General features: G+C 45.6%; 1 protein-coding gene across 4 annotated transcripts in view; it reads right to left on the bottom strand.

Moving 5' to 3' along the window:
• Nucleotides 1-27,660, bottom strand: part of LOC106592264 (lysophosphatidylcholine acyltransferase 1) — a 108,957-nt gene that overhangs the window by 48,320 nt on the left and 32,977 nt on the right. For all 4 annotated transcript variants that reach the window (XR_006770038.1, XM_045719331.1, XM_045719330.1 and 1 more), the window contains exon 3: nt 3,082-3,296. Coding sequence is in view for 3 of the 4 variants with exons in the window: in XM_045719331.1 (XP_045575287.1) it covers nt 3,082-3,296 (215 nt within the window). In the remaining variant the exon portion in view is untranslated. The remainder of the gene's footprint in view (nt 1-3,081; nt 3,297-27,660) is intronic.

Here is a 27,660-nt window from a genome sequence, read left to right on the forward strand (position 1 = left end):
ATTAGCCCCAGGGAGCTAGCCTTGCCACTACACAGTCATTAGTCCCAGGGAGCTAGCCTAGCCACTACACAGCCATTAGCCCCAGGGAGCTAGTCTAGCCACTACACAGCCATTAGTCCCAGGGAGCTAGCCTAGCCACTACACAGCCATTAGTCCCAGGGAGCTAGCCTAGCCACTACACAGTCATTAGTCCTAGGGAGCTAGCCTAGCCACTACACAGCCATTAGTCCCAGGGAGCTAGCCTAGCCACTACAGAGCCATTAGCCCCAGGGAGCTAGTCTAGCCACTACACAACAATTAGTCCCAGGGAGCTAGTCTAGCCACTACACAAAACAGTCATTAGTCCCAGGGAGCTAGCCTAGCCACTACACAGTCATTAGTCCCAGGGAGCTAGCCTAGCCACTACACAGCCATTAGCCCCAGGGAGCTAGCCTAGCCACTACACAGTCATTAGTCCCAGGGAGCTAGCCTAGCCACTACACAGCCATTAGTCCCAGGGAGCTAGCCTAGCCACTACACAGCCATTAGTCCCAGGGAGCTAGCCTAGCCACTACACAGCCATTAGTCCCAGGGAGCTAGCCTAGCCACTACACAGCACAGCCATTAGTCCCAGGGAGCTAGCCTAGCCACTACACAGCCATTAGTCCCAGGGAGCTAGCCTAGCCACTACACAGCCATTAGTCCCAGGGAGCTAGCCTAGCCATTACACAGCCATTAGTCCCAGGGAGCTAGCCTAGCCACTACACAGCACAGCCATTAGTCCCAGGGAGCTAGCCTAGCCACTACACAGCCATTAGTCCCAGGGAGCTAGCCTAGCCATTACACAGCCATTAGCCCCAGGGAGCTAGCCTAGCCACTACACAGCCATTAGTCCCAGGGAGCTAGTCTAGCCACTACACAGCACAGCCATTAGCCCCAGGGAGCTAGCCTAGCCACTACACAGTCATTAGTCCCAGGGAGCTAGTCTAGCCACTAGACAGCCATTAGTCCCAGGGAGCTAGCCTAGCCACTAGACAGCCATTAGTCCCAGGGAGCTAGCCTAGCCACTACACAGCCATTAGTCCCAGGGAGCTAGTCTAGCCACTAGACAGCCATTAGTCCCAGGGAGCTAGTCTAGCCACTACACAGCACAGCCATTAGCCCCAGGGAGCTAGCCTAGCCACTACACAGTCATTAGTCCCAGGGAGCTAGTCTAGCCACTAGACAGCCATTAGTCCCAGGGAGCTAGCCTAGCCACTAGACAGCCATTAGTCCCAGGGAGCTAGCCTAGCCACTACACAGCCATTAGTCCCAGGGAGCTAGTCTAGCCACTAGACAGCCATTAGTCCCAGGGAGCTAGCCTAGCCACTACACAGCCATTAGTCCCAGGGAGCTAGCCTAGCCACTAGACAGCCATTAGTCCCAGGGAGCTAGCCTAGCCACTACACAGTCATTAGTCCCAGGGAGCTAGTCTAGCCACTACACAGCCATTAGCCCCAGGGAGATAGCCTAGCCACTACACATCACAGCCATTAGTCCCAGGGAGCTAGTCTATCCACTACACAGCCATTAGTCCCAGGGAGCTAGCCTAGCCACTACACAGCCATTAGTCCCAGGGAGCTAGCCTAGCCATTACACAGCCATTAGCCCCAGGGAGCTAGCCTAGCCACTACACAGCACAGCCATTAGCCCCAGGGAGCTAGCCTAGCCACTACACAGCACAGCCATTAGTCCCAGGGAGCTAGCCTAGCCATTACACAGCACAGCCATTAGTCCCAGGGAGCTAGCCTAGCCACTACACAGCCATTAGCCCCAGGGAGCTAGCCTAGCCACTACACAGTCATTAGCCCCAGGGAGCTAGCCTAGCCACTACACAGCCATTAGCCCCAGGGAGCTAGCCTAGCCACTACACAGCACAGCCATTAGCCCCAGGGAGCTAGCCTAGCCACTACACAGCACAGCCATTAGTCCCAGGGAGCTAGCCTAGCCATTACACAGCACAGCCATTAGTCCCAGGGAGCTAGCCTAGCCACTACACAGCCATTAGCCCCAGAGAGCTAGCCTAGCCACTACACAGTCATTAGCCCCAGGGAGCTAGTCTAGCCACTACACAGCCATTAGCCCCAGGGAGCTAGCCTAGCCACTACACATCACAGCCATTAGTCCCAGGGAGCTAGCCTAGCCACTACACAGCCATTAGTCCCAGGGAGCTAGCCTAGCCACTACACTACACAGCCAACATGATTCTATTACAGACTAGGCTTGCTGCTGCTGAACACAATTAATGTCCAAATCCACTCCCTCAGCTATGCCTGGTTACCCTAACAAGATGTTAAGGAGGTTATTAGATCCTGGCCTGAAACTCAGCCAACAACGCTGCAGTAAAACGTTTCCCCTCATAGGTCTCTATGAATATTAGCAAAGGTATAACACAGTCATACTTAAATTTAATAAAGTGTTAGTGAATTTCCCAATGATCTTCTGTGTGAGATAAGATCACAGGTTAGAGGAATTCAATGCTCACTTGTCTACAGTATCGGCCTAGTGGCACAAAGGAACACTGACTTAAGGTACACTTTATATAGGCTACTACAGAACTGACAGTCATCCAACTCTCTTTCTCCAGCTCTCCATCTCCAGCTTCCTCTCTCCAGCTGTTTCTCTCTCTCTCTCTGTCTCTCTCTCTCAGATACACTATGTCAGACAGGGCAGTAGTGTTGAGAGATATCTCACCAGTGCAGAGGGGTTTGGGGCAAAGGATTGAATTGGGGTTGGGCAAGAGAGAGAGACAGAGACAGACAGAGACATAGAGAAACAGAGAGAGACAGAGAGACACAGAAAGACAGAGAGAGAGAGAGAGAGAGAGAGAGAGAGAGAGACAGAGACAGACAGAGACATAGAGAAACAGAGAGAGACAGAGAGAGAGAGAGAGAGAGAGAGAGAGACAGAGAGAGAGAGAGAGAGACAGAGAGAGACAGAGACAGAGACAGAGAGACAGAGAAAGACAGAGAGAGAGAGAGAGAGAGAGAGACAGAGAGACAGAGAGAGACAGAGACAGAGACAGAGACAGAGAGACAGAGGGACATAGAGAATGCGACTCACTGCCCCAGACAGGGATGTCCTTGCTCTCTGCCTTCATGACGATGGAGGACATGGACATGGTGACGGGGATGGCATCAAAGTAAGAGGAGTGGGGTCCCAGCGTTAGGATAGGAGCCTCGGCCGGCAGCGCCTGGCGCCCCTTCACCGTCATCCAATGGAAGCCTCCCGCAAACCACATGACCCGCATGATGGTCCTCAGAGCAACGTCCACAAACCTGGAGACAGACATTCATTACATTGAGTTATTTACAGAACCACACACTGTTTATTTACAGGATAGACAGAACAACACAACATTGTTTATTTAGAGGATAGACAGAACAACACAACATTGTTTATTTACAGGGTAGACAGAACAACACAACGTTGTTTATTTACAGAACAACACAACATTGTTTATTTACAGGATAGACAGAACAACACAATGTTGTTTATTTACAGGATAGACAGAACAACACAACATTGTTTATTTAGAGGATAGACAGAACAACACAACATTGTTTATTTACAGGGTAGACAGAACAACACAACGTTGTTTATTTACAGAACAACACAACATTGTTTATTTACAGGATAGACAGAACAACACAACATTGTTTATTTACAGGATAGACAGAACAACACAATGTTGTTTATTTACAGGATAGACAGAACAACACAACATTGTTTATTTACAGGATAGACAGAACAACACAATGTTGTTTATTTACAGGATAGACAGAACAACACAACATTGTTTATTTAGAGAACAACACAACATTGTTTATTTACAGGATAGACAGAACAACACAACATTGTTTATTTAGAGGATAGACAGAACAACACAATGTTGTTTATTTACAGGATAGACAGAACAACACAATGTTGTTTATTTACAGGATAGACAGAACAACACAACGTTGTTTATTTACAGGATAGACAGAACAACACAACATTGTTTATTTACAGGATAGACAGAACAACACATTGTTGTTTATTTACAGGATAGACAGAACAACACAACATTGTTTATTTACAGGATAGACGGTACAGTCTGCAGGAGAGTCCCTTCAACCATTATTCTCCAGACATTATCTGTCAGACAGTGAAAGACCAGTTTGATGGTCGGCAGGCAGTATAATGTAATGTGAAGCAGTATAATGTAACGTGGAGGCAGTATAATGTAATGTGGAGGCAGTATAACGTAATGTGGAGGCAGTATAATGTAATGTGGAGGCAGTATAATGTAATGTGGAGGCAGTATAATGTAATGTGGAGGCAGTATAATGTAATGTGGAGGCAGTATAATGTAACGTGGAGGCAGTATAATGTGATCTGGAGGCAGTATAATGTAACGTGGAGGCAGTATAATGTAACGTGGAGGCAGTATAATGTAACGTAGAGGCAGTATAATGTAATGTGGAGGCAGTATAATGTAATGTGGAGGCAGTATAATGTAACGTGGAGGCAGTATAATGTAATGTGGAGGCAGTATAATGTAACGTGGAGGCAGTATAATGTAATGTGGAGGCAGTATAATGTAACGTGGAGGCAGTATAATGTAACGTGGAGGCAGTATAATGTAATGTGGAGGCAGTATAATGTAATGTGAGCTGGAGGCAGTATAATGTAATGTGGAGGCAGTATAATGTAATGTGAGCTGGAGGCAGTATAATGTAACGTGGAGGCAGTATAATGTAATGTGGAGGCAGTATAATGTAATGTGGAGGCAGTATAATGTAATGTGGAGGCAGTATAATGTAACGTGGAGGCAGTATAATATAACGTGGAGGCAGTATAATGTAACGTGGAGGCAGTATAATGTAATGTGGAGGCAGTATAATGTAATGTGAGCTGGAGGCAGTATAATGTAATGTGGAGGCAGTATAATGTAATGTGGAGGCAGTATAATGTAATGTGGAGGCAGTATAATGTAATGTGGAGGCAGTATAATGTAATGTGGAGGCAGTATAATGTAACGTGGAGGCAGTATAATGTCATGTGGAGGCAGTATAATGTAATGTGGAGGCAGTATAATGTAATGTGGAGGCAGTATAATGTAATGTGGAGGCAGTATAATGTAACGTGGAGGCAGTATAATGTAACGTGGAGGCAGTATAATGTAACGTGGAGGCAGTATAATGTAATGTGGAGGCAGTATAATGTAATGTGGAGGCAGTATAATGTAATGTGGAGGCAGTATAATGTAATGTGAGGCAGTATAATGTAACGTGGAGGCAGTATAATGTAACGTGGAGGCAGTATAATGTAACGTGGAGGCAGTATAATGTAATGTGGAGGCAGTATAATGTAATGTGGAGGCAGTATAATGTAATGTGGAGGCAGTATAATGTAATGTGGAGGCAGTATAATGTAATGTGGAGGCAGTATAATGTAATGTGAGCTGGAGGCAGTATAATGTAACGTGGAGGCAGTATAATGTAATGTGGAGGCAGTATAATGTAATCTGGAGGCAGTATAATGTAATGTGAAGCAGTATAATGTAACGTGGAGGCAGTATAATGTAATGTGGAGGCAGTATAATGTAATGTGGAGGCAGTATAATGTAATGTGAGGCAGTATAATGTAACGTGGAGGCAGTATAATGTAATGTGGAGGCAGTATAATGTAATGTGGAGGCAGTATAATGTAATGTGGAGGCAGTATAATGTAATGTGGAGGCAGTATAATGTAATGTGGAGGCAGTATAATGTAATGTGGAGGCAGTATAATGTAATGTGGAGGCAGTATAATGTAACGTGGAGGCAGTATAATGTAATGTAGAGGCAGTATAATGTAATGTGGAGGCAGTATAATGTAATGTGGAGGCAGTATAATGTAATGTGGAGGCAGTATAATGTAATGTAGAGGCAGTATAATGTAATGTGGAGGCAGTATAATGTAATGTGGAGGCAGTATAATGTAATGTGGAGGCAGTATAATGTAATGTGGAGGCAGTATAATGTAATGTGGAGGCAGTATAATGTAATGTGGAGGCAGTATAATGTAATGTGGAGGCAGTATAATGTAACGTGGAGGCAGTATAATGTAACGTGCAGGCAGTATAATGTAATGTGGAGGCAGTATAATGTAATGTGAGCTGGAGGCAGTATAATGTAATGTGGAGGCAGTATAATGTAATGTGGAGGCAGTATAATGTAACGTGGAGGCAGTATAATGTAACGTGGAGGCAGTATAATGTAACGTGGAGGCAGTATAATGTAATGGGTGGAGGCAGTATAATGTAATGTGGAGGCAGTATAATGTAACGTGGAGGCAGTATAATGTGATCTGGAGGCAGTATAATGTAATGTGGAGGCAGTATAATGTAACGTGGAGGCAGTATAATGTAATGTGGAGGCAGTATAATGTAATGTGGAGGCAGTATAATGTAACGTGGTGGCAGTATAATGTAATGTGGAGGCAGTATAATGTAATGTGGAGGCAGTATAATGTAATGTGGAGGCAGTATAATGTAACGTGGAGGCAGTATAATGTAACGTGGAGGCAGTATAATGTAACGTGGAGGCAGTATAATGTAATGTGGAGGCAGTATAATGTAATGTGGAGGCAGTATAATGTAATGTGGAGGCAGTATAATGTAACGTGGAGGCAGTATAATGTAATGTGGAGGCAGTATAATGTAATGTGGAGGCAGTATAATGTAATGTGGAGGCAGTATAATGTAATGTGGAGGCAGTATAATGTAATGTGGAGGCAGTATAATGTAACGTGGAGGCAGTATAATGTGATCTGGAGGCAGTATAATGTAAAGTGGAGGCAGTATAATGTAACGTGGAGGCAGTATAATGTAACGTAGAGGCAGTATAATGTAATGTGGAGGCAGTATAATGTAATGTGGAGGCAGTATAATGTAACGTGGAGGCAGTATAATGTAATGTGGAGGCAGTATAATGTAACGTGGAGGCAGTATAATGTAACGTGGAGGCAGTATAATGTAATGTGGAGGCAGTATAATGTAATGTGAGCTGGAGGCAGTATAATGTAATGTGGAGGCAGTATAATGTAATGTGGAGGCAGTATAAGTAATGTGGAGGCAGTATAATGTAATGTGAGCTGGAGGCAGTATAATGTAATGTGGAGGCAGTATAATGTAATGTGGAGGCAGTATAATGTAATGTGGAGGCAGTATAATGTAATGTGAAGCAGTATAATGTAACGTGGAGGCAGTATAATGTAATGTGGAGGCAGTATAATGTAATGTGGAGGCAGTATAATGTAATGTGAGGCAGTATAATGTAACGTGGAGGCAGTATAATGTAATGTGGAGGCAGTATAATGTAATGTGGAGGCAGTATAATGTAACGTGGAGGCAGTATAATGTAACGTGGAGGCAGTATAACGTAACGTAGAGGCAGTATAACGTAACGTGGAGGCAGTATAATGTAACGTGGAGGCAGTATAATGTAACGTGGAGGCAGTATAACGTAACGTAGAGGCAGTATAATGTAACGTGCAGGCAGTATAATGTAATGTGGAGGCAGTATAATGTAATGTGAGCTGGAGGCAGTATAATGTAATGTGGAGGCAGTATAATGTAATGTGAGCTGGAGGCAGTATAATGTAACGTGGAGGCAGTATAATGTAATGTGGAGGCAGTATAATGTAATGTGGAGGCAGTATAATGTAATGTGGAGGCAGTATAATGTAACGTGGAGGCAGTATAATGTAACGTGGAGGCAGTATAATGTAACGTGGAGGCAGTATAATGTAATGTGGAGGCAGTATAATGTAACGTGGAGGCAGTATAATGTCATGTGGAGGCAGTATAATGTAATGTGGAGGCAGTATAATGTAACGTGGAGGCAGTATAATGTAACGTGGAGGCAGTATAATGTAATGTGGAGGCAGTATAATGTAATGTGGAGGCAGTATAATGTAACGTGGAGGCAGTATAATGTAATGTGGAGGCAGTATAATGTAATGTGGAGGCAGTATAATGTAATGTGGAGGCAGTATAATGTAATGTGGAGGCAGTATAATGTAATGTGGAGGCAGTATAATGTAACGTGGAGGCAGTATAATGTGATCTGGAGGCAGTATAATGTAACGTGGAGGCAGTATAATGTAACGTGGAGGCAGTATAATGTAACGTGAGGCAGTATAATGTAATGTGGAGGCAGTATAATGTAATGTGGAGGCAGTATAATGTAACGTGGAGGCAGTATAATGTAACGTGGAGGCAGTATAATGTAACGTGGAGGCAGTATAATGTAACGTGGAGGCAGTATTATGTAATGTGGAGGCAGTATAATGTAGCTCTACAAGACAACATCCCCCAGACAGAGACAGTAAACGGTAGAGCACACGACAGTGTCCTGACAGGCAGGCTGTCACCTCTCTAAGTATGAGTCACATCTCATTTACTCCCCACTGGGTGTGATGAGACAGACCACTACTGTAGGAGAGGAGAGGAGAGGAGAGGAGAGGAGAGGAGAGGAGAGGAGAGGAGAGGAGAGGAGAGGAGAGGAGAGGAGAGGAGAGGAGAGGAGAGGACGGAGAGGAGGAGACAGGAGGGGACAGGAGAGGAGGGGACAGGAGAGGAGAGAGGAGGAAAGGAGAGGAGAAGAGAGGAGGGGAGAGGAGGGGACAGGAGAGGACAGGAGAGGATGGGAGAGGAGGGGAGAGCAGAGGACGGGAGAGGAGGAGACAGGAGGGGACAGGAGAGGAGGGGACAGGAGAGGAGAGAGGAGGAAAGGAGAGGAGGGGAGAGGAGGGGACAGGAGAGGACAGGAGAGGATGGGAGAGGAGGGGACAGGAGAGGAGTGGAGAGCAGAGGACGGGAGAGGAGGAGACAGGAGGGGACAGGAGAGGAGGGGACAGGAGAGCAGAGGACGGGAGAGGAGGGGAGAAGAGGAGACAGGAGGGGACAGGAGAGGAGAGGAGAGCAGAGGACGGGAGAGGAGGAGACAGGAGAGGAGAGGAGAGGACAGGAGAGGAGAGGACGGGAGAGGAGGGGAGAAGAGGAGACAGAAGGGGACAGGAGAGGAGAGGAGAGAGGAGGAAAGGAGAGGAGCAGAGAGTAGAATCACCAGAAGCTTCTCCAATTCACAGAGGACTGGCTCATGCAGTCGTCAAACATTGACACACTAACACTCTCTGGCTGAGGCAACACACGACACTACCCAATATTCAACAGTTACCTAGCCTAATTCAGGACCAGAAATAGAAACTAATGAATTCAAACAGACTAAAATACACTGAGGGGACAAAACATTAAGAACACCTGCTCTTTCCATGACAGACTGACCAGGTGAATCCAGGTGAAAGATATGATCCCTTATTGATGTCAGTTGTTAAATCCACTTCAATCAGTGTAGATGAAGGGGAGGAGACAGGTTAAGGGGAGGAGACAGGTTAAGGGGAGGAGACAGGTTAAGGGGAGGAGACAGGTTAAGGGGAGGAGACAGGTTAAGGGGAGGAGACAGGTTAAGGGGAGGAGACAGGTTAAGGGAGGAGACAGGTTAAGGGGAGGAGACAGGTTAAGGGAGGAGACAGGTTAAGGGGAGGAGACAGGTTAAGGGGAGGAGACAGGTTAAGGGAGGAGACAGGTTAAGGGGAGGAGACAGGTTAAGGGGAGGAGACAGGTTAAGGGGAGGAGACAGGTTAAGGGGAGGAGACAGGTTAAGGGGAGGAGACAGGTTAAGGGGAGGAGACAGGTTAAGGGGAGGAGACAGGTTAAGGGGAGGAGACAGGTTAAGGGGAGGAGACAGGTTAAGGGGAGGAGACAGGTTAAGGGGAGGAGACAGGTTAAGGGGAGGAGACAGGTTAAGGGGAGGAGACAGGTTAAGGGGAGGAGACAGGTTAAGGGGAGGAGACAGGTTAAGGGGAGGAGACAGGTTAAGGGGAGGAGACAGGTTAAGGGGAGGAGACAGGTTAAGGGGAGGAGACAGGTTAAGGGGAGGAGACAGGTTAAGGGGAGGAGACAGGTTAAGGGGAGGAGACAGGTTAAGGGGAGGAGACAGGTTAAGGGGAGGAGACAGGTTAAGGGGAGGAGACAGGTTAAAGAAGGATTTTTAAGCCTTGAGACATTTGAGACATGGATTGTGTATTTGTTCCATTCAGGGGGTGAATGGGAAAGACTAAAGATTGAAGTGCCTTTGAACGGGGTATGGTAGTAGATACCAGGCACACCAGTTTGTGTCAAGAACAGCAACGCTGCTGGGTTTTTCACACTCAAAAATGGTCCACCACCCAAAGGACTTCCAGACAACTTGACCCAACTGTGGGAAGCATTTGAGTCCACATGGGCCAGCATCCCTGTGGAGATGCTTTCGACAGCTTGTAGAGGAAAGGGTAAGTTTCCTCTCTCTGTTGTAGTGTCTCTAACCCTTTCCTCTCTCTGTTGTAGTGTCTCTAACCCTTTCCTCTCTCTGTTGTAGTGTCTCTCTAACCCTTTCCTCTCTCTGTTGTAGTGTCTCTAACCCTTTCCTCTCTCTGTTGTAGTGTCTCTCTAACCCTTTCCTCTCTCTGTTGTAGTGTCTCTAACCCTTTCCTATCTCTGTTGTAGTGTCTCTAACCCTTTCCTCTCTCTGTTGTAGTGTCACTAACCCTTTCCTCTCTCTGTTGTAGTGTCTCTCTAACCCTTTCCTCTCTCTGTTGTAGTGTCTCTAACCCTTTCCTCTCTCTGTTGTAGTGTCACTAACCCTTTCCTCTCTCTGTTGTAGTGTCTATAACCCTTTCCTCTCTCTGTTGTAGTGTCTCTCTAACCCTTTCCTCTCTCTGTTGTAGTGTCACTAACCCTTTCCTCTCTCTGTTGTAGTGTCACTAACCCTTTCCTCTCTCTGTTGTAGTGTCTCTCTAACCCTTTCCTCTCTCTGTTGTAGTGTCTCTAACCCTTTCCTCTCTCTGTTGTAGTGTCTCTAACCCTTTCCTCTCTCTGTTGTAGTGTCACTAACCCTTTCCTCTCTCTGTTGTAGTGTCTCTAACCCTTTCCTCTCTCTGTTGTAGTGTCACTAACCCTTTCCTCTCTCTGTTGTAGTGTCTCTAACCCTTTCCTCTCTCTGTTGTAGTGTCTCTAACCCTTTCCTCTCTCTGTTGTAGTGTCTCTAACCCTTTCCTCTCTCTGTTGTAGTGTCACTAACCCTTTCCTCTCTCTGTTGTAGTGTCTCTCTAACCCTTTCCTCTCTCTGTTGTAGTGTCTCTAACCCTTTCCTCTCTCTGTTGTAGTGTCTCTAACCCTTTCCTCTCTCTGTTGTAGTGTCACTAACCCTTTCCTCTCTCTGTTGTAGTGTCTCTAACCCTTTCCTCTCTCTGTTGTAGTGTCACTAACCCTTTCCTCTCTCTGTTGTAGTGTCTCTAACCCTTTCCTCTCTCTGTTGTAGTGTCTCTAACCCTTTCCTCTCTCTGTTGTAGTGTCTCTAACCCTTTCCTCTCTCTGTTGTAGTGTCACTAACCCTTTCCTCTCTCTGTTGTAGTGTCTCTAACCCTTTCCTCTCTCTGTTGTAGTGTCTCTAACCCTTTCCTCTCTCTGTTGTAGTGTCACTAACCCTTTCCTCTCTCTGTTGTAGTGTCTCTAACCCTTTCCTCTCTCTGTTGTAGTGTCTCTCTAACCCTTTCCTCTCTCTGTTGTAGTGTCTCTAACCCTTTCATCTCTCTGTTGTAGTGTCTCTAACCCTTTCCTCTCTCTGTTGTAGTGTCATGAACCCTTTCCTCTCTCTGTTGTAGTGTCTCTAACCCTTTCCTCTCTCTGTTGTAGTGTCTCTAACCCTTTCATCTCTCTGTTGTAGTGTCTCTAACCCTTTCCTCTCTCTGTTGTAGTGTCTCTAACCCTTTCCTCTCTCTGTTGTAGTGTCTCTCTAACCCTTTCCTCTCTCTGTTGTAGTGTCATGAACCCTTTCCTCTCTCTGTTGTAGTGTCACTAACCCTTTCCTCTCTCTGTTGTAGTGTCTCTAACCCTTTCCTCTCTCTGTTGTAGTGTCTCTCTAACCCTTTCCTCTCTCTGTTGTAGTGTCTCTAACCCTTTCCTCTCTCTGTTGTAGTGTCTCTCTAACCCTTTCCTCTCTCTGTTGTAGTGTCACTAACCCTTTCCTCTCTCTGTTGTAGTGTCTCTCTAACCCTTTCCTCTCTCTGTTGTAGTGTCTCTAACCCTTTCCTCTCTCTGTTGTAGTGTCTCTCTAACCCTTTCCTCTCTCTGTTGTAGTGTCTCTAACCCTTTCCTCTCTCTGTTGTAGTGTCTCTAACCCTTTCCTCTCTCTGTTGTAGTGTCACTAACCCTTTCCTCTCTCTGTTGTAGTGTCTCTCTAACCCTTTCCTCTCTCTGTTGTAGTGTCTCTAACCCTTTCCTCTCTCTGTTGTAGTGTCACTAACCCTTTCCTCTCTCTGTTGTAGTGTCTATAACCCTTTCCTCTCTCTGTTGTAGTGTCTCTCTAACCCTTTCCTCTCTCTGTTGTAGTGTCACTAACCCTTTCCTCTCTCTGTTGTAGTGTCACTAACCCTTTCCTCTCTCTGTTGTAGTGTCTCTCTAACCCTTTCCTCTCTCTGTTGTAGTGTCTCTAACCCTTTCCTCTCTCTGTTGTAGTGTCTCTAACCCTTTCCTCTCTCTGTTGTAGTGTCACTAACCCTTTCCTCTCTCTGTTGTAGTGTCTCTAACCCTTTCCTCTCTCTGTTGTAGTGTCACTAACCCTTTCCTCTCTCTGTTGTAGTGTCTCTAACCCTTTCCTCTCTCTGTTGTAGTGTCTCTAACCCTTTCCTCTCTCTGTTGTAGTGTCTCTAACCCTTTCCTCTCTCTGTTGTAGTGTCACTAACCCTTTCCTCTCTCTGTTGTAGTGTCTCTAACCCTTTCCTCTCTCTGTTGTAGTGTCTCTAACCCTTTCCTCTCTCTGTTGTAGTGTCACTAACCATTTCCTCTCTCTGTTGTAGTGTCTCTAACCCTTTCCTCTCTCTGTTGTAGTGTCTCTCTAACCCTTTCCTCTCTCTGTTGTAGTGTCTCTAACCCTTTCATCTCTCTGTTGTAGTGTCTCTAACCCTTTCCTCTCTCTGTTGTAGTGTCATGAACCCTTTCCTCTCTCTGTTGTAGTGTCTCTAACCCTTTCCTCTCTCTGTTGTAGTGTCTCTAACCCTTTCATCTCTCTGTTGTAGTGTCTCTAACCCTTTCCTCTCTCTGTTGTAGTGTCTCTAACCCTTTCCTCTCTCTGTTGTAGTGTCTCTCTAACCCTTTCCTCTCTCTGTTGTAGTGTCATGAACCCTTTCCTCTCTCTGTTGTAGTGTCACTAACCCTTTCCTCTCTCTGTTGTAGTGTCTCTAACCCTTTCCTCTCTCTGTTGTAGTGTCTCTCTAACCCTTTCCTCTCTCTGTTGTAGTGTCTCTAACCCTTTCCTCACTCTGTTGTAGTGTCTCTAACCCTTTCCTCTCTCTGTTGTAGTGTCTCTAACCCTTTCCTCTCTCTGTTGTAGTGTCACTAACCCTTTCCTCTCTCTGTTGTAGTGTCACTAACCCTTTCCTCTCTCTGTTGTAGTGTCTCTAACCCTTTCCTCTCTCTGTTGTAGTGTCTCTCTAACCCTTTCCTCTCTCTGTTGTAGTGTCTCTCTAACCCTTTCCTCTCTCTGTTGTAGTGTCTCTCTAACCCTTTCCTCTCTCTGTTGTAGTGTCTCTCTAACCCTTTCCTCTCTCTGTTGTAGTGTCTCTAACCCTTTCCTCTCTCTGTTGTAGTGTCTCTAACCCTTTCCTCTCTCTGTTGTAGTGTCTCTAACCCTTTCCTCTCTCTGTTGTAGTGTCTCTAACCCTTTCCTCTCTCTGTTGTAGTGTCTCTCTAACCCTTTCCTCTCTCTGTTGTAGTGTCTCTCTAACCCTTTCCTCTCTCTGTTGTAGTGTCTCTCTAACCCTTTCCTCTCTCTGTTGTAGTGTCTCTAACCCTTTCCTCTCTCTGTTGTAGTGTCTCTAACCCTTTCTCTCTCTCTGTTGTAGTGTCTCTAACCCTTTCCTCTCTCTGTTGTAGTGTCTCTAACCCTTTCCTCTCTCTGTTGTAGTGTCTCTAACCCTTTCCTCTCTCTGTTGTAGTGTCTCTAACCCTTTCCTCTCTCTGTTGTAGTGTCTCTAACCCTTTCCTCTCTCTGTTGTAGTGTCTCTAACCCTTTCCTCTCTCTGTTGTAGTGTCTCTAACCCTTTCCTCTCTCTGTTGTAGTGTCTCTAACCCTTTCCTCTCTCTGTTGTAGTGTCTCTAACCCTTTCCTCTCTCTGTTGTAGTGTCTCTAACCCTTTCCTCTCTCTGTTGTAGTGTCTCTAACCCTTTCCTCTCTCTGTTGTAGTGTCTCTAACCCTTTCCTCTCTCTGTTGTAGTGTCTCTAACCCTTTCCTCTCTCTGTTGTAGTGTCTCTAACCCTTTCCTCTCTCTGTTGTAGTGTCTCTAACCCTTTCCTCTCTCTGTTGTAGTGTCTCTCTAACCCTTTCCTCTCTCTGTTGTAGTGTCTCTAACCCTTTCCTCTCTCTGTTGTAGTGTCTCTAACCCTTTCCTCTCTCTGTTGTAGTGTCTCTAACCCTTTCCTCTCTCTGTTGTAGTGTCTCTAACCCTTTCCTCTCTCTGTTGTAGTGTCTCTAACCCTTTCCTCTCTCTGTTGTAGTGTCTCTCTAACCCTTTCCTCTCTCTGTTGTAGTGTCTCTAACCCTTTCCTCTCTCTGTTGTAGTGTCTCTAACCCTTTCCTCTCTCTGTTGTAGTGTCTCTCTAACCCTTTCCTCTCTCTGTTGTAGTGTCTCTCTAACCCTTTCCTCTCTCTGTTGTAGTGTCTCTAACCCTTTCCTCTCTCTGTTGTAGTGTCTCTAACCCTTTCCTCTCTCTGTTGTAGTGTCTCTAACCCTTTCCTCTCTCTGTTGTAGTGTCTCTAACCCTTTCCTCTCTCTGTTGTAGTGTCTCTAACCCTTTCCTCTCTCTGTTGTAGTGTCTCTAACCCTTTCCTCTCTCTGTTGTAGTGTCTCTAACCCTTTCCTCTCTCTGTTGTAGTGTTCTCTAACCCTTTCCTCTCTCTGTTGTAGTGTCTCTAACCCTTTCCTCTCTCTGTTGTAGTGTCTCTAACCCTTTCCTCTCTCTGTTGTAGTGTCTCTAACCCTTTCCTCTCTCTGTTGTAGTGTCTCTAACCCTTTCCTCTCTCTGTTGTAGTGTCTCTAACCCTTTCCTCTCTCTGTTGTAGTGTCTCTAACCCTTTCCTCTCTCTGTTGTAGTGTCTCTAACCCTTTCTCTCTCTCTGTTGTAGTGTCTCTAACCCTTTCCTCTCTCTGTTGTAGTGTACTCTAACCCTTTCCTCTCTCTGTTGTAGTGTCTCTAACCCTTTCCTCTCTCTGTTGTAGTGTCTCTAACCCTTTCCTCTCTCTGTTGTAGTGTCTCTAACCCTTTCCTCTCTCTGTTGTAGTGTCTCTAACCCTTTCCTCTCTCTGTTGTAGTGTCTCTAACCCTTTCCTCTCTCTGTTGTAGTGTCTCTAACCCTTTCCTCTCTCTGTTGTAGTGTCTCTCTAACCCTTTCCTCTCTCTGTTGTAGTGTCTCTAACCCTTTCCTCTCTCTGTTGTAGTGTCTCTAACCCTTTCCTCTCTCTGTTGTAGTGTCTCTAACCCTTTCCTCTCTCTGTTGTAGTGTCTCTAACCCTTTCCTCTCTCTGTTGTAGTGTCTCTAACCCTTTCCTCTCTCTGTTGTAGTGTCTCTAACCCTTTCCTCTCTCTGTTGTAGTGTCTCTAACCCTTTCCTCTCTCTGTTGTAGTGTCTCTAACCCTTTCCTCTCTCTGTTGTAGTGTCTCTAACCCTTTCCTCTCTCTGTTGTAGTGTCTCTAACCCTTTCCTCTCTCTGTTGTAGTGTCTCTAACCCTTTCCTCTCTCTGTTGTAGTGTCTCTAACCCTTTCCTCTCTCTGTTGTAGTGTCTCTAACCCTTTCCTCTCTCTGTTGTAGTGTCTCTAACCCTTTCCTCTCTCTGTTGTAGTGTCTCTAACCCTTTCCTCTCTCTGTTGTAGTGTCTCTAACCCTTTCCTCTCTCTGTTGTAGTGTCTCTAACCCTTTCCTCTCTCTGTTGTAGTGTCTCTAACCCTTTCCTCTCTCTGTTGTAGTGTCTCTAACCCTTTCCTCTCTCTGTTGTAGTGTCTCTAACCCTTTCCTCTCTCTGTTGTAGTGTCTCTAACCCTTTCCTCTCTCTGTTGTAGTGTCTCTAACCCTTTCCTCTCTCTGTTGTAGTGTCTCTAACCCTTTCCTCTCTCTGTTGTAGTGTCTCTAACCCTTTCCTCTCTCTGTTGTAGTGTCTCTAACCCTTTCCTCTCTCTGTTGTAGTGTCTCTAACCCTTTCCTCTCTCTGTTGTAGTGTCTCTAACCCTTTCCTCTCTCTGTTGTAGTGTCTCTAACCCTTTCCTCTCTCTGTTGTAGTGTCTCTAACCCTTTCCTCTCTCTGTTGTAGTGTCTCTAACCCTTTCCTCTCTCTGTTGTAGTGTCTCTAACCCTTTCCTCTCTCTGTTGTAGTGTCTCTAACCCTTTCCTCTCTCTGTTGTAGTGTCTCTAACCCTTTCCTCTCTCTGTTGTAGTGTCTCTAACCCTTTCCTCTCTCTGTTGTAGTGTCTCTAACCCTTTCCTCTCTCTGTTGTAGTGTCTCTAACCCTTTCCTCTCTCTGTTGTAGTGTCTCTAACCCTTTCCTCTCTCTGTTGTAGTGTCTCTAACCCTTTCCTCTCTCTGTTGTAGTGTCTCTAACCCTTTCCTCTCTCTGTTGTAGTGTCTCTAACCCTTTCCTCTCTCTGTTGTAGTGTCTCTAACCCTTTCCTCTCTCTGTTGTAGTGTCTCTAACCCTTTCCTCTCTCTCTGTTGTAGTGTCTCTAACCCTTTCCTCTCTCTGTTGTAGTGTCTCTAACCCTTTCCTCTCTCTGTTGTAGTGTCTCTAACCCTTTCCTCTCTCTGTTGTAGTGTCTCTAACCCTTTCCTCTCTCTGTTGTAGTGTCTCTAACCCTTTCCTCTCTCTGTTGTAGTGTCTCTAACCCTTTCCTCTCTCTGTTGTAGTGTCTCTAACCCTTTCCTCTCTCTGTTGTAGTGTCTCTAACCCTTTCCTCTCTCTGTTGTAGTGTCTCTCTAACCCTTTCCTCTCTCTGTTGTAGTGTCTCTAACCCTTTCCTCTCTCTGTTGTAGTGTCTCTAACCCTTTCCTCTCTCTGTTGTAGTGTCTCTAACCCTTTCCTCTCTCTGTTGTAGTGTCTCTAACCCTTTCCTCTCTCTGTTGTAGTGTCTCTAACCCTTTCCTCTCTCTGTTGTAGTGTCTCTAACCCTTTCCTCTCTCTGTTGTAGTGTCTCTAACCCTTTCCTCTCTCTGTTGTAGTGTCTCTAACCCTTTCCTCTCTCTGTTGTAGTGTCTCTAACCCTTTCCTCTCTCTGTTGTAGTGTCTCTAACCCTTTCCTCTCTCTGTTGTAGTGTCTCTAACCCTTTCCTCTCTCTGTTGTAGTGTCTCTAACCCTTTCCTCTCTCTGTTGTAGTGTCTCTAACCCTTTCCTCTCTCTGTTGTAGTGTCTCTAACCCTTTCCTCTCTCTGTTGTAGTGTCTCTCTAACCCTTTCCTCTCTCTGTTGTAGTGTCTCTAACCCTTTCCTCTCTCTGTTGTAGTGTCTCTAACCCTTTCCTCTCTCTGTTGTAGTGTCTCTAACCCTTTCCTCTCTCTGTTGTAGTGTCTCTAACCCTTTCCTCTCTCTGTTGTAGTGTCTCTCTAACCCTTTCCTCTCTCTGTTGTAGTGTCTCTAACCCTTTCCTCTCTCTGTTGTAGTGTCTCTAACCCTTTCCTCTCTCTGTTGTAGTGTCTCTAACCCTTTCCTCTCTCTGTTGTAGTGTCTCTAACCCTTTCCTCTCTCTGTTGTAGTGTCTCTAACCCTTTCCTCTCTCTGTTGTAGTGTCTCTAACCCTTTCCTCTCTCTGTTGTAGTGTCTCTAACCCTTTCCTCTCTCTGTTGTAGTGTCTCTAACCCTTTCCTCTCTCTGTTGTAGTGTCTCTAACCCTTTCCTCTCTCTGTTGTAGTGTCTCTAACCCTTTCCTCTCTCTGTTGTAGTGTCTCTAACCCTTTCCTCTCTCTGTTGTAGTGTCTCTAACCCTTTCCCTCTCTCTGTTGTAGTGCTCTCTAACCCTTTCCTCTCTCTGTTGTAGTGTCTCTAACCCTTTCCTCTCTCTGTTGTAGTGTCTCTAACCCTTTCCTCTCTCTGTTGTAGTGTCTCTAACCCTTTCCTCTCTCTGTTGTAGTGTCTCTAACCCTTTCCTCTCTCTGTTGTAGTGTCTCTAACCCTTTCCTCTCTCTGTTGTAGTGTCTCTAACCCTTTCCTCTCTCTGTTGTAGTGTCTCTAACCCTTTCCTCTCTCTGTTGTAGTGTCTCTAACCCTTTCCTCTCTCTGTTGTAGTGTCTCTAACCCTTTCCTCTCTCTGTTGTAGTGTCTCTAACCCTTTCCTCTCTCTGTTGTAGTGTCTCTAACCCTTTCCTCTCTCTGTTGTAGTGTCTCTAACCCTTTCCTCTCTCTGTTGTAGTGTCTCTAACCCTTTCCTCTCTCTGTTGTAGTGTCTCTAACCCTTTCCTCTCTCTGTTGTAGTGTCTCTAACCCTTTCCTCTCTCTGTTGTAGTGTCTCTAACCCTTTCCTCTCTCTGTTGTAGTGTCTCTAACCCTTTCCTCTCTCTGTTGTAGTGTCTCTAACCCTTTCCTCTCTCTGTTGTAGTGTCTCTAACCCTTTCCTCTCTCTGTTGTAGTGTCTCTCTAACCCTTTCCTCTCTCTGTTGTAGTGTCTCTAACCCTTTCCTCTCTCTGTTGTAGTGTCTCTCTAACCCTTTCCTCTCTCTGTTGTAGTGTCTCTAACCCTTTCCTCTCTCTGTTGTAGTGTCTCTAACCCTTTCCTCTCTCTGTTGTAGTGTCTCTAACCCTTTCCTCTCTCTGTTGTAGTGTCTCTAACCCTTTCCTCTCTCTGTTGTAGTGTCTCTAACCCTTTCCTCTCTCTGTTGTAGTGTCTCTAACCCTTTCCTCTCTCTGTTGTAGTGTCTCTAACCCTTTCCTCTCTCTGTTGTAGTGTCTCTAACCCTTTCCTCTCTCTGTTGTAGTGTCTCTAACCCTTTCCTCTCTCTGTTGTAGTGTCTCTCTAACCCTTTCCTCTCTCTGTTGTAGTGTCTCTAACCCTTTCCTCTCTCTGTTGTAGTGTCTCTAACCCTTTCCTCTCTCTGTTGTAGTGTCTCTAACCCTTTCCTCTCTCTGTTGTAGTGTCTCTAACCCTTTCCTCTCTCTGTTGTAGTGTCTCTAACCCTTTCCTCTCTCTGTTGTAGTGTCTCTAACCCTTTCCTCTCTCTGTTGTAGTGTCTCTAACCCTTTCCTCTCTCTGTTGTAGTGTCTCTAACCCTTTCCTCTCTCTCTGTTGTAGTGTCTCTAACCCTTTCCTCTCTCTGTTGTAGTGTCTCTAACCCTTTCCTCTCTCTGTTGTAGTGTCTCTCTAACCCTTTCCTCTCTCTGTTGTAGTGTCTCTAACCCTTTCCTCTCTCTGTTGTAGTGTCTCTAACCCTTTCCTCTCTCTGTTGTAGTGTCTCTCTAACCCTTTCCTCTCTCTGTTGTAGTGTCTCTAACCCTTTCCTCTCTCTGTTGTAGTGTCTCTAACCCTTTCCTCTCTCTCTGTTGTAGTGTCTCTAACCCTTTCCTCTCTCTGTTGTAGTGTCTCTAACCCTTTCCTCTCTCTGTTGTAGTGTCTCTCTAACCCTTTCCTCTCTCTGTTGTAGTGTCTCTAACCCTTTCCTCTCTCTGTTGTAGTGTCTCTAACCCTTTCCTCTCTCTGTTGTAGTGTCTCTAACCCTTTCCTCTCTCTGTTGTAGTGTCTCTCTAACCCTTTCCTCTCTCTGTTGTAGTGTCTCTAACCCTTTCCTCTCTCTGTTGTAGTGTCTCTAACCCTTTCCTCTCTCTGTTGTAGTGTCTCTAACCCTTTCCTCTCTCTGTTGTAGTGTCTCTAACCCTTTCCTCTCTCTGTTGTAGTGTCTCTAACCCTTTCCTCTCTCTGTTGTAGTGTCTCTAACCCTTTCCTCTCTCTGTTGTAGTGTCTCTCTAACCCTTTCCTCTCTCTGTTGTAGTGTCTCTAACCCTTTCCTCTCTCTGTTGTAGTGCTCTCTAACCCTTTCCTCTCTCTGTTGTAGTGTCTCTCTAACCCTTTCCTCTCTCTGTTGTAGTGCTCTCTAACCCTTTCTCTCTCTCTGTTGTAGTGTCTCTAACCCTTTCCTCTCTCTGTTGTAGTGTCTCTCTAACCCTTTCCTCTCTCTGTTGTAGTGTCTCTAACCCTTTCCCTCTCTCTGTTGTAGTGTCTCTAACCCTTTCCTCTCTCTGTTGTAGTGTCTCTAACCCTTTCCTCTCTCTGTTGTAGTGTCTCTAACCCTTTCCTCTCTCTGTTGTAGTGTCTCTAACCCTTTCCCTCTCTCTGTTGTAGTGTCTCTAACCCTTTCCTCTCTCTGTTGTAGTGTCTCTAACCCTTTCCTCTCTCTGTTGTAGTGTCTCTAACCCTTTCCTCTCTCTGTTGTAGTGTCTCTAACCCTTTCCTCTCTCTGTTGTAGTGTCTCTCTAACCCTTTCCTCTCTCTGTTGTAGTGTCTCTAACCCTTTCCTCTCTCTGTTGTAGTGTCTCTCTAACCCTTTCCTCTCTCTGTTGTAGTGTCTCTAACCCTTTCCTCTCTCTGTTGTAGTGTCTCTCTAACCCTTTCCTCTCTCTGTTGTAGTGTCTCTCTAACCCTTTCCTCTCTCTGTTGTAGTGTCTCTAACCCTTTCCTCTCTCTGTTGTAGTGTCTCTAACCCTTTCCTCTCTCTGTTGTAGTGTCTCTAACCCTTTCCTCTCTCTGTTGTAGTGTCTCTAACCCTTTCCTCTCTCTGTTGTAGTGTCTCTAACCCTTTCCTCTCTCTGTTGTAGTGTCTCTCTAACCCTTTCCTCTCTCTGTTGTAGTGTCTCTAACCCTTTCCTCTCTCTGTTGTAGTGTCTCTCTAACCCTTTCCTCTCTCTGTTGTAGTGTCTCTAACCCTTTCCTCTCTCTGTTGTAGTGTCTCTAACCCTTTCCTCTCTCTGTTGTAGTGTCTCTAACCCTTTCCTCTCTCTGTTGTAGTGTCTCTAACCCTTTCCTCTCTCTGTTGTAGTGTCTCTAACCCTTTCCTCTCTCTGTTGTAGTGTCTCTAACCCTTTCCTCTCTCTGTTGTAGTGTCTCTAACCCTTTCCTCTCTCTGTTGTAGTGTCTCTCTAACCCTTTCCTCTCTCTGTTGTAGTGTCTCTCTAACCCTTTCCTCTCTCTGTTGTAGTGTCTCTAACCCTTTCCTCTCTCTGTTGTAGTGTCTCTAACCCTTTCCTCTCTCTGTTGTAGTGTCTCTCTAACCCTTTCCTCTCTCTGTTGTAGTGTCTCTCTAACCCTTTCCTCTCTCTGTTGTAGTGTCTCTCTAACCCTTTCCTCTCTCTGTTGTAGTGTCTCTCTAACCCTTTCCTCTCTCTGTTGTAGTGTCTCTAACCCTTTCCTCTCTCTGTTGTAGTGTCTCTAACCCTTTCCCTCTCTCTGTTGTAGTGTCTCTAACCCTTTCCTCTCTCTGTTGTAGTGTCTCTCTAACCCTTTCCTCTCTCTGTTGTAGTGTCTCTAACCCTTTCCTCTCTCTGTTGTAGTGTCTCTAACCCTTTCCTCTCTCTGTTGTAGTGTCTCTAACCCTTTCCTCTCTCTGTTGTAGTGTCTCTAACCCTTTCCTCTCTCTGTTGTAGTGTCTCTAACCCTTTCCTCTCTCTGTTGTAGTGTCTCTAACCCTTTCCTCTCTCTGTTGTAGTGTCTCTAACCCTTTCCTCTCTCTGTTGTAGTGTCTCTAACCCTTTCCTCTCTCTGTTGTAGTGTCTCTAACCCTTTCCTCTCTCTGTTGTAGTGTCTCTAACCCTTTCCTCTCTCTGTTGTAGTGTCTCTCTAACCCTTTCCTCTCTCTGTTGTAGTGTCTCTCTAACCCTTTCCTCTCTCTGTTGTAGTGTCTCTAACCCTTTCCTCTCTCTGTTGTAGTGTCTCTCTAACCCTTTCCTCTCTCTGTTGTAGTGTCTCTAACCCTTTGCTCTCTCTGTTGTAGTGTCACTAACCCTTTCCTCTCTCTGTTGTAGTGTCTCTAACCCTTTCCTCTCTCTGTTGTAGTGTCACTAACCCTTTCCTCTCTCTGTTGTAGTGTCTCTCTAACCCTTTCCTCTCTCTCTGTTGTAGTGTCTCTAACCCTTTCCTCTCTCTGTTGTAGTGTCTCTAACCCTTTCCTCTCTCTGTTGTAGTGTCTCTAACCCTTTCCTCTCTCTGTTGTAGTGTCTCTAACCCTTTCCTCTCTCTGTTGTAGTGTCTCTCTAACCCTTTCCTCTCTCTGTTGTAGTGTCTCTAACCCTTTCCTCTCTCTGTTGTAGTGTCTCTAACCCTTTCCTCTCTCTGTTGTAGTGTCTCTCTAACCCTTTCCTCTCTCTGTTGTAGTGTCTCTAACCCTTTCCTCTCTCTGTTGTAGTGTCTCTAACCCTTTCCTCTCTCTGTTGTAGTGTCTCTCTAACCCTTTCCTCTCTCTGTTGTAGTGTCTCACTAACCCTTTCCTCTCTCTGTTGTAGTGTCTCTAACCCTTTCCTCTCTCTGTTGTAGTGTCTCTAACCCTTTCCTCTCTCTGTTGTAGTGTCTCTAACCCTTTCCTCTCTCTGTTGTAGTGTCTCTAACCCTTTCCTCTCTCTGTTGTAGTGTCTCTAACCCTTTCCTCTCTCTGTTGTAGTGTCTCTAACCCTTTCCTCTCTCTGTTGTAGTGTCTCTAACCCTTTCCTCTCTCTGTTGTAGTGTCTCTCTAACCCTTTCCTCTCTCTGTTGTAGTGTCTCTAACCCTTTCCTCTCTCTGTTGTAGTGTCTCTAACCCTTTCCTCTCTCTGTTGTAGTGTCTCTAACCCTTTCCTCTCTCTGTTGTAGTGTCTCTAACCCTTTCCTCTCTCTGTTGTAGTGTCTCTAACCCTTTCCTCTCTCTGTTGTAGTGTCTCTAACCCTTTCCTCTCTCTGTTGTAGTGTCTCTAACCCTTTCCTCTCTCTGTTGTAGTGTCTCTAACCCTTTCCTCTCTCTGTTGTAGTGTCTCTAACCCTTTCCTCTCTCTGTTGTAGTGTCTCTCTAACCCTTTCCTCTCTCTGTTGTAGTGTCTCTAACCCTTTGCTCTCTCTGTTGTAGTGTCACTAACCCTTTCCTCTCTCTGTTGTAGTGTCTCTAACCCTTTCCTCTCTCTGTTGTAGTGTCACTAACCCTTTCCTCTCTCTGTTGTAGTGTCTCTCTAACCCTTTCCTCTCTCTGTTGTAGTGTCTCTAACCCTTTCCTCTCTCTGTTGTAGTGTCTCTCTAACCCTTTCCTCTCTCTGTTGTAGTGTCTCTAACCCTTTCCTCTCTCTGTTGTAGTGTCTCTCTAACCCTTTCCTCTCTCTGTTGTAGTGTCTCTAACCCTTTCCTCTCTCTGTTGTAGTGTCACTAACCCTTTCCTCTCTCTGTTGTAGTGTCTCTAACCCTTTCCTCTCTCTGTTGTAGTGTCTCTAACCTTTTCCTCTCTCTGTTGTAGTGTCTCTAACCCTTTCCTCTCTCTGTTGTAGTGTCTCTAACCCTTTCCTCTCTCTGTTGTAGTGTCTCTAACCCTTTCCTCTCTCTGTTGTAGTGTCTCTCTAACCCTTTCCTCTCTCTGTTGTAGTGTCTCACTAACCCTTTCCTCTCTCTGTTGTAGTGTCTCTAACCCTTTCCTCTCTCTGTTGTAGTGTCTCTCTAACCCTTTCCTCTCTCTGTTGTAGTGTCTCTCTAACCCTTTCCTCTCTCTGTTGTAGTGTCACTAACCCTTTCCTCTCTCTGTTGTAGTGTCTCTAACCCTTTCCTCTCTCTGTTGTAGTGTCTCTAACCCTTTCCTCTCTCTGTTGTAGTGTCACTAACCCTTTCCTCTCTCTGTTGTAGTGTCTCTAACCCTTTCTCTCTCTCTGTTGTAGTGTCACTAACCCTTTCCTCTCTCTGTTGTAGTGTCTCTAACCCTTTCCTCTCTCTGTTGTAGTGTCTGTAACCCTTTCCTCTCTCTGTTGTAGTGTCACTAACCCTTTCCTCTCTCTGTTGTAGTGTCTCTAACCCTTTCCTCTCTCTGTTGTAGTGTCTCTCTAACCCTTTCCTCTCTCTGTTGTAGTGTCTCTAACCCTTTCCTCTCTCTGTTGTAGTGTCTCTAACCCTTTCCTCTCTCTGTTGTAGTGTCTCTAACCCTTTCCTCTCTCTGTTGTAGTGTCTCTAACCCTTTCCTCTCTCTGTTGTAGTGTCTCTAACCCTTTCCTCTCTCTGTTGTAGTGTCTCTAACCCTTTCCTCTCTCTGTTGTAGTGTCTCTAACCCTTTCCTCTCTCTGTTGTAGTGTCACTAACCCTTTCCTCTCTCTGTTGTAGTGTCTCTAACCCTTTCCTCTCTCTGTTGTAGTGTCTCTAACCCTTTCCTCTCTCTGTTGTAGTGTCTCTAACCCTTTCCTCTCTCTGTTGTAGTGTCTCTAACCCTTTCCTCTCTCTGTTGTAGTGTCTCTAACCCTTTCCTCTCTCTGTTGTAGTGTCTCTAACCCTTTCCTCTCTCTGTTGTAGTGTCTCTAACCCTTTCCTCTCTCTGTTGTAGTGTCTCTAACCCTTTCCTCTCTCTGTTGTAGTGTCTCTAACCCTTTCCTCTCTCTGTTGTAGTGTCTCTAACCCTTTCCTCTCTCTGTTGTAGTGTCACTAACCCTTTCCTCTCTCTGTTGTAGTGTCTCTAACCCTTTCCTCTCTCTGTTGTAGTGTCTCTCTAACCCTTTCCTCTCTCTGTTGTAGTGTCTCTAACCCTTTCCTCTCTCTGTTGTAGTGTCTCTAACCCTTTCCTCTCTCTGTTGTAGTGTCTCTAACCCTTTCCTCTCTCTGTTGTAGTGTCTCTAACCCTTTCCTCTCTCTGTTGTAGTGTCTCTAACCCTTTCCTCTCTCTGTTGTAGTGTCTCTAACCCTTTCCTCTCTCTGTTGTAGTGTCTCTAACCCTTTCCTCTCTCTGTTGTAGTGTCTCTAACCCTTTCCTCTCTCTGTTGTAGTGTCTCTAACCCTTTCCTCTCTCTGTTGTAGTGTCTCTCTAACCCTTTCCTCTCTCTGTTGTAGTGTCTCTAACCCTTTCCTCTCTCTGTTGTAGTGTCTCTAACCCTTTCCTCTCTCTGTTGTAGTGTCTCTCTAACCCTTTCCTCTCTCTGTTGTAGTGTCTCTAACCCTTTCCTCTCTCTGTTGTAGTGTCTCTAACCCTTTCCTCTCTCTGTTGTAGTGTCTCTAACCCTTTCCTCTCTCTGTTGTAGTGTCTCTAACCCTTTCCTCTCTCTGTTGTAGTGTCTCTAACCCTTTCCTCTCTCTGTTGTAGTGTCTCTAACCCTTTCCTCTCTCTGTTGTAGTGTCTCTAACCCTTTCCTCTCTCTGTTGTAGTGTCTCTAACCCTTTCCTCTCTCTGTTGTAGTGTCTCTAACCCTTTCCTCTCTCTGTTGTAGTGTCTCTAACCCTTTCCTCTCTCTGTTGTAGTGTCTCTAACCCTTTCCTCTCTCTGTTGTAGTGTCTCTAACCCTTTCCTCTCTCTGTTGTAGTGTCTCTAACCCTTTCCTCTCTCTGTTGTAGTGTCTCTAACCCTTTCCTCTCTCTGTTGTAGTGTCTCTAACCCTTTCCTCTCTCTGTTGTAGTGTCTCTAACCCTTTCCTCTCTCTGTTGTAGTGTTCTCTAACCCTTTCCTCTCTCTGTTGTAGTGTCTCTAACCCTTTCCTCTCTCTGTTGTAGTGTCTCTAACCCTTTCCTCTCTCTGTTGTAGTGTCACTAACCCTTTCCTCTCTCTGTTGTAGTGTCTCTAACCCTTTCCTCTCTCTGTTGTAGTGTCTCTAACCCTTTCCTCTCTCTGTTGTAGTGTCTCTAACCCTTTCCTCTCTCTGTTGTAGTGTCTCTAACCCTTTCCTCTCTCTGTTGTAGTGTCTCTAACCCTTTCCTCTCTCTGTTGTAGTGTCTCTAACCCTTTCCTCTCTCTGTTGTAGTGTCTCTAACCCTTTCCTCTCTCTGTTGTAGTGTCTCTAACCCTTTCCTCTCTCTGTTGTAGTGTCTCTAACCCTTTCCTCTCTCTGTTGTAGTGTCTCTAACCCTTTCCTCTCTCTGTTGTAGTGTCTCTAACCCTTTCCTCTCTCTGTTGTAGTGTTCTCTAACCCTTTCCTCTCTCTGTTGTAGTGTCTCTCTAACCCTTTCCTCTCTCTGTTGTAGTGTCTCTAACCCTTTCCTCTCTCTGTTGTAGTGTCTCTAACCCTTTCCTCTCTCTGTTGTAGTGTCTCTCTAACCCTTTCCTCTCTCTGTTGTAGTGTCTCTAACCCTTTCCTCTCTCTGTTGTAGTGTCTCTCTAACCCTTTCCTCTCTCTGTTGTAGTGTCTCTAACCCTTTCCTCTCTCTGTTGTAGTGTCTCTAACCCTTTCCTCTCTCTGTTGTAGTGTCTCTAACCCTTTCCTCTCTCTGTTGTAGTGTCTCTAACCCTTTCCTCTCTCTGTTGTAGTGTCTCTAACCCTTTCCTCTCTCTGTTGTAGTGTCTCTAACCCTTTCCTCTCTCTGTTGTAGTGTCTCTAACCCTTTCCTCTCTCTGTTGTAGTGTCTCTAACCCTTTCCTCTCTCTGTTGTAGTGTCTCTAACCCTTTCCTCTCTCTGTTGTAGTGTCTCTAACCCTTTCCTCTCTCTGTTGTAGTGTCTCTAACCCTTTCCTCTCTCTGTTGTAGTGTCTCTAACCCTTTCCTCTCTCTGTTGTAGTGTCTCTAACCCTTTCCTCTCTCTCTGTTGTAGTGTCTCTAACCCTTTCCTCTCTCTGTTGTAGTGTCTCTAACCCTTTCCTCTCTCTGTTGTAGTGTCTCTAACCCTTTCCTCTCTCTGTTGTAGTGTCTCTAACCCTTTCCTCTCTCTGTTGTAGTGTCTCTAACCCTTTCCTCTCTCTGTTGTAGTGTCTCTAACCCTTTCCTCTCTCTGTTGTAGTGTCTCTAACCCTTTCCTCTCTCTCTGTTGTAGTGTCTCTAACCCTTTCCTCTCTCTGTTGTAGTGTCTCTAACCCTTTCCTCTCTCTGTTGTAGTGTCTCTAACCCTTTCCTCTCTCTGTTGTAGTGTCTCTAACCCTTTCCTCTCTCTGTTGTAGTGTCTCTAACCCTTTCCTCTCTCTGTTGTAGTGTCTCTAACCCTTTCCTCTCTCTGTTGTAGTGTCTCTAACCCTTTCCTCTCTCTGTTGTAGTGTCTCTAACCCTTTCCTCTCTCTGTTGTAGTGTCTCTAACCCTTTCCTCTCTCTGTTGTAGTGTTCTCTAACCCTTTCCTCTCTCTGTTGTAGTGTCTCTAACCCTTTCCTCTCTCTGTTGTAGTGTCTCTAACCCTTTCCTCTCTCTGTTGTAGTGTCTCTAACCCTTTCCTCTCTCTGTTGTAGTGTCTCTAACCCTTTCCTCTCTCTGTTGTAGTGTCTCTAACCCTTTCCTCTCTCTGTTGTAGTGTCTCTAACCCTTTCCTCTCTCTGTTGTAGTGTCTCTAACCCTTTCCTCTCTCTGTTGTAGTGTCTCTAACCCTTTCCTCTCTCTGTTGTAGTGTCTCTCTAACCCTTTCCTCTCTCTGTTGTAGTGTCTCTAACCCTTTCCTC

Source organism: Salmo salar, chromosome ssa05, assembly GCF_905237065.1.
Source record: "Salmo salar chromosome ssa05, Ssal_v3.1, whole genome shotgun sequence".
In the NCBI taxonomy this organism is placed as follows: Eukaryota; Metazoa; Chordata; class Actinopteri; order Salmoniformes; family Salmonidae; genus Salmo; species Salmo salar.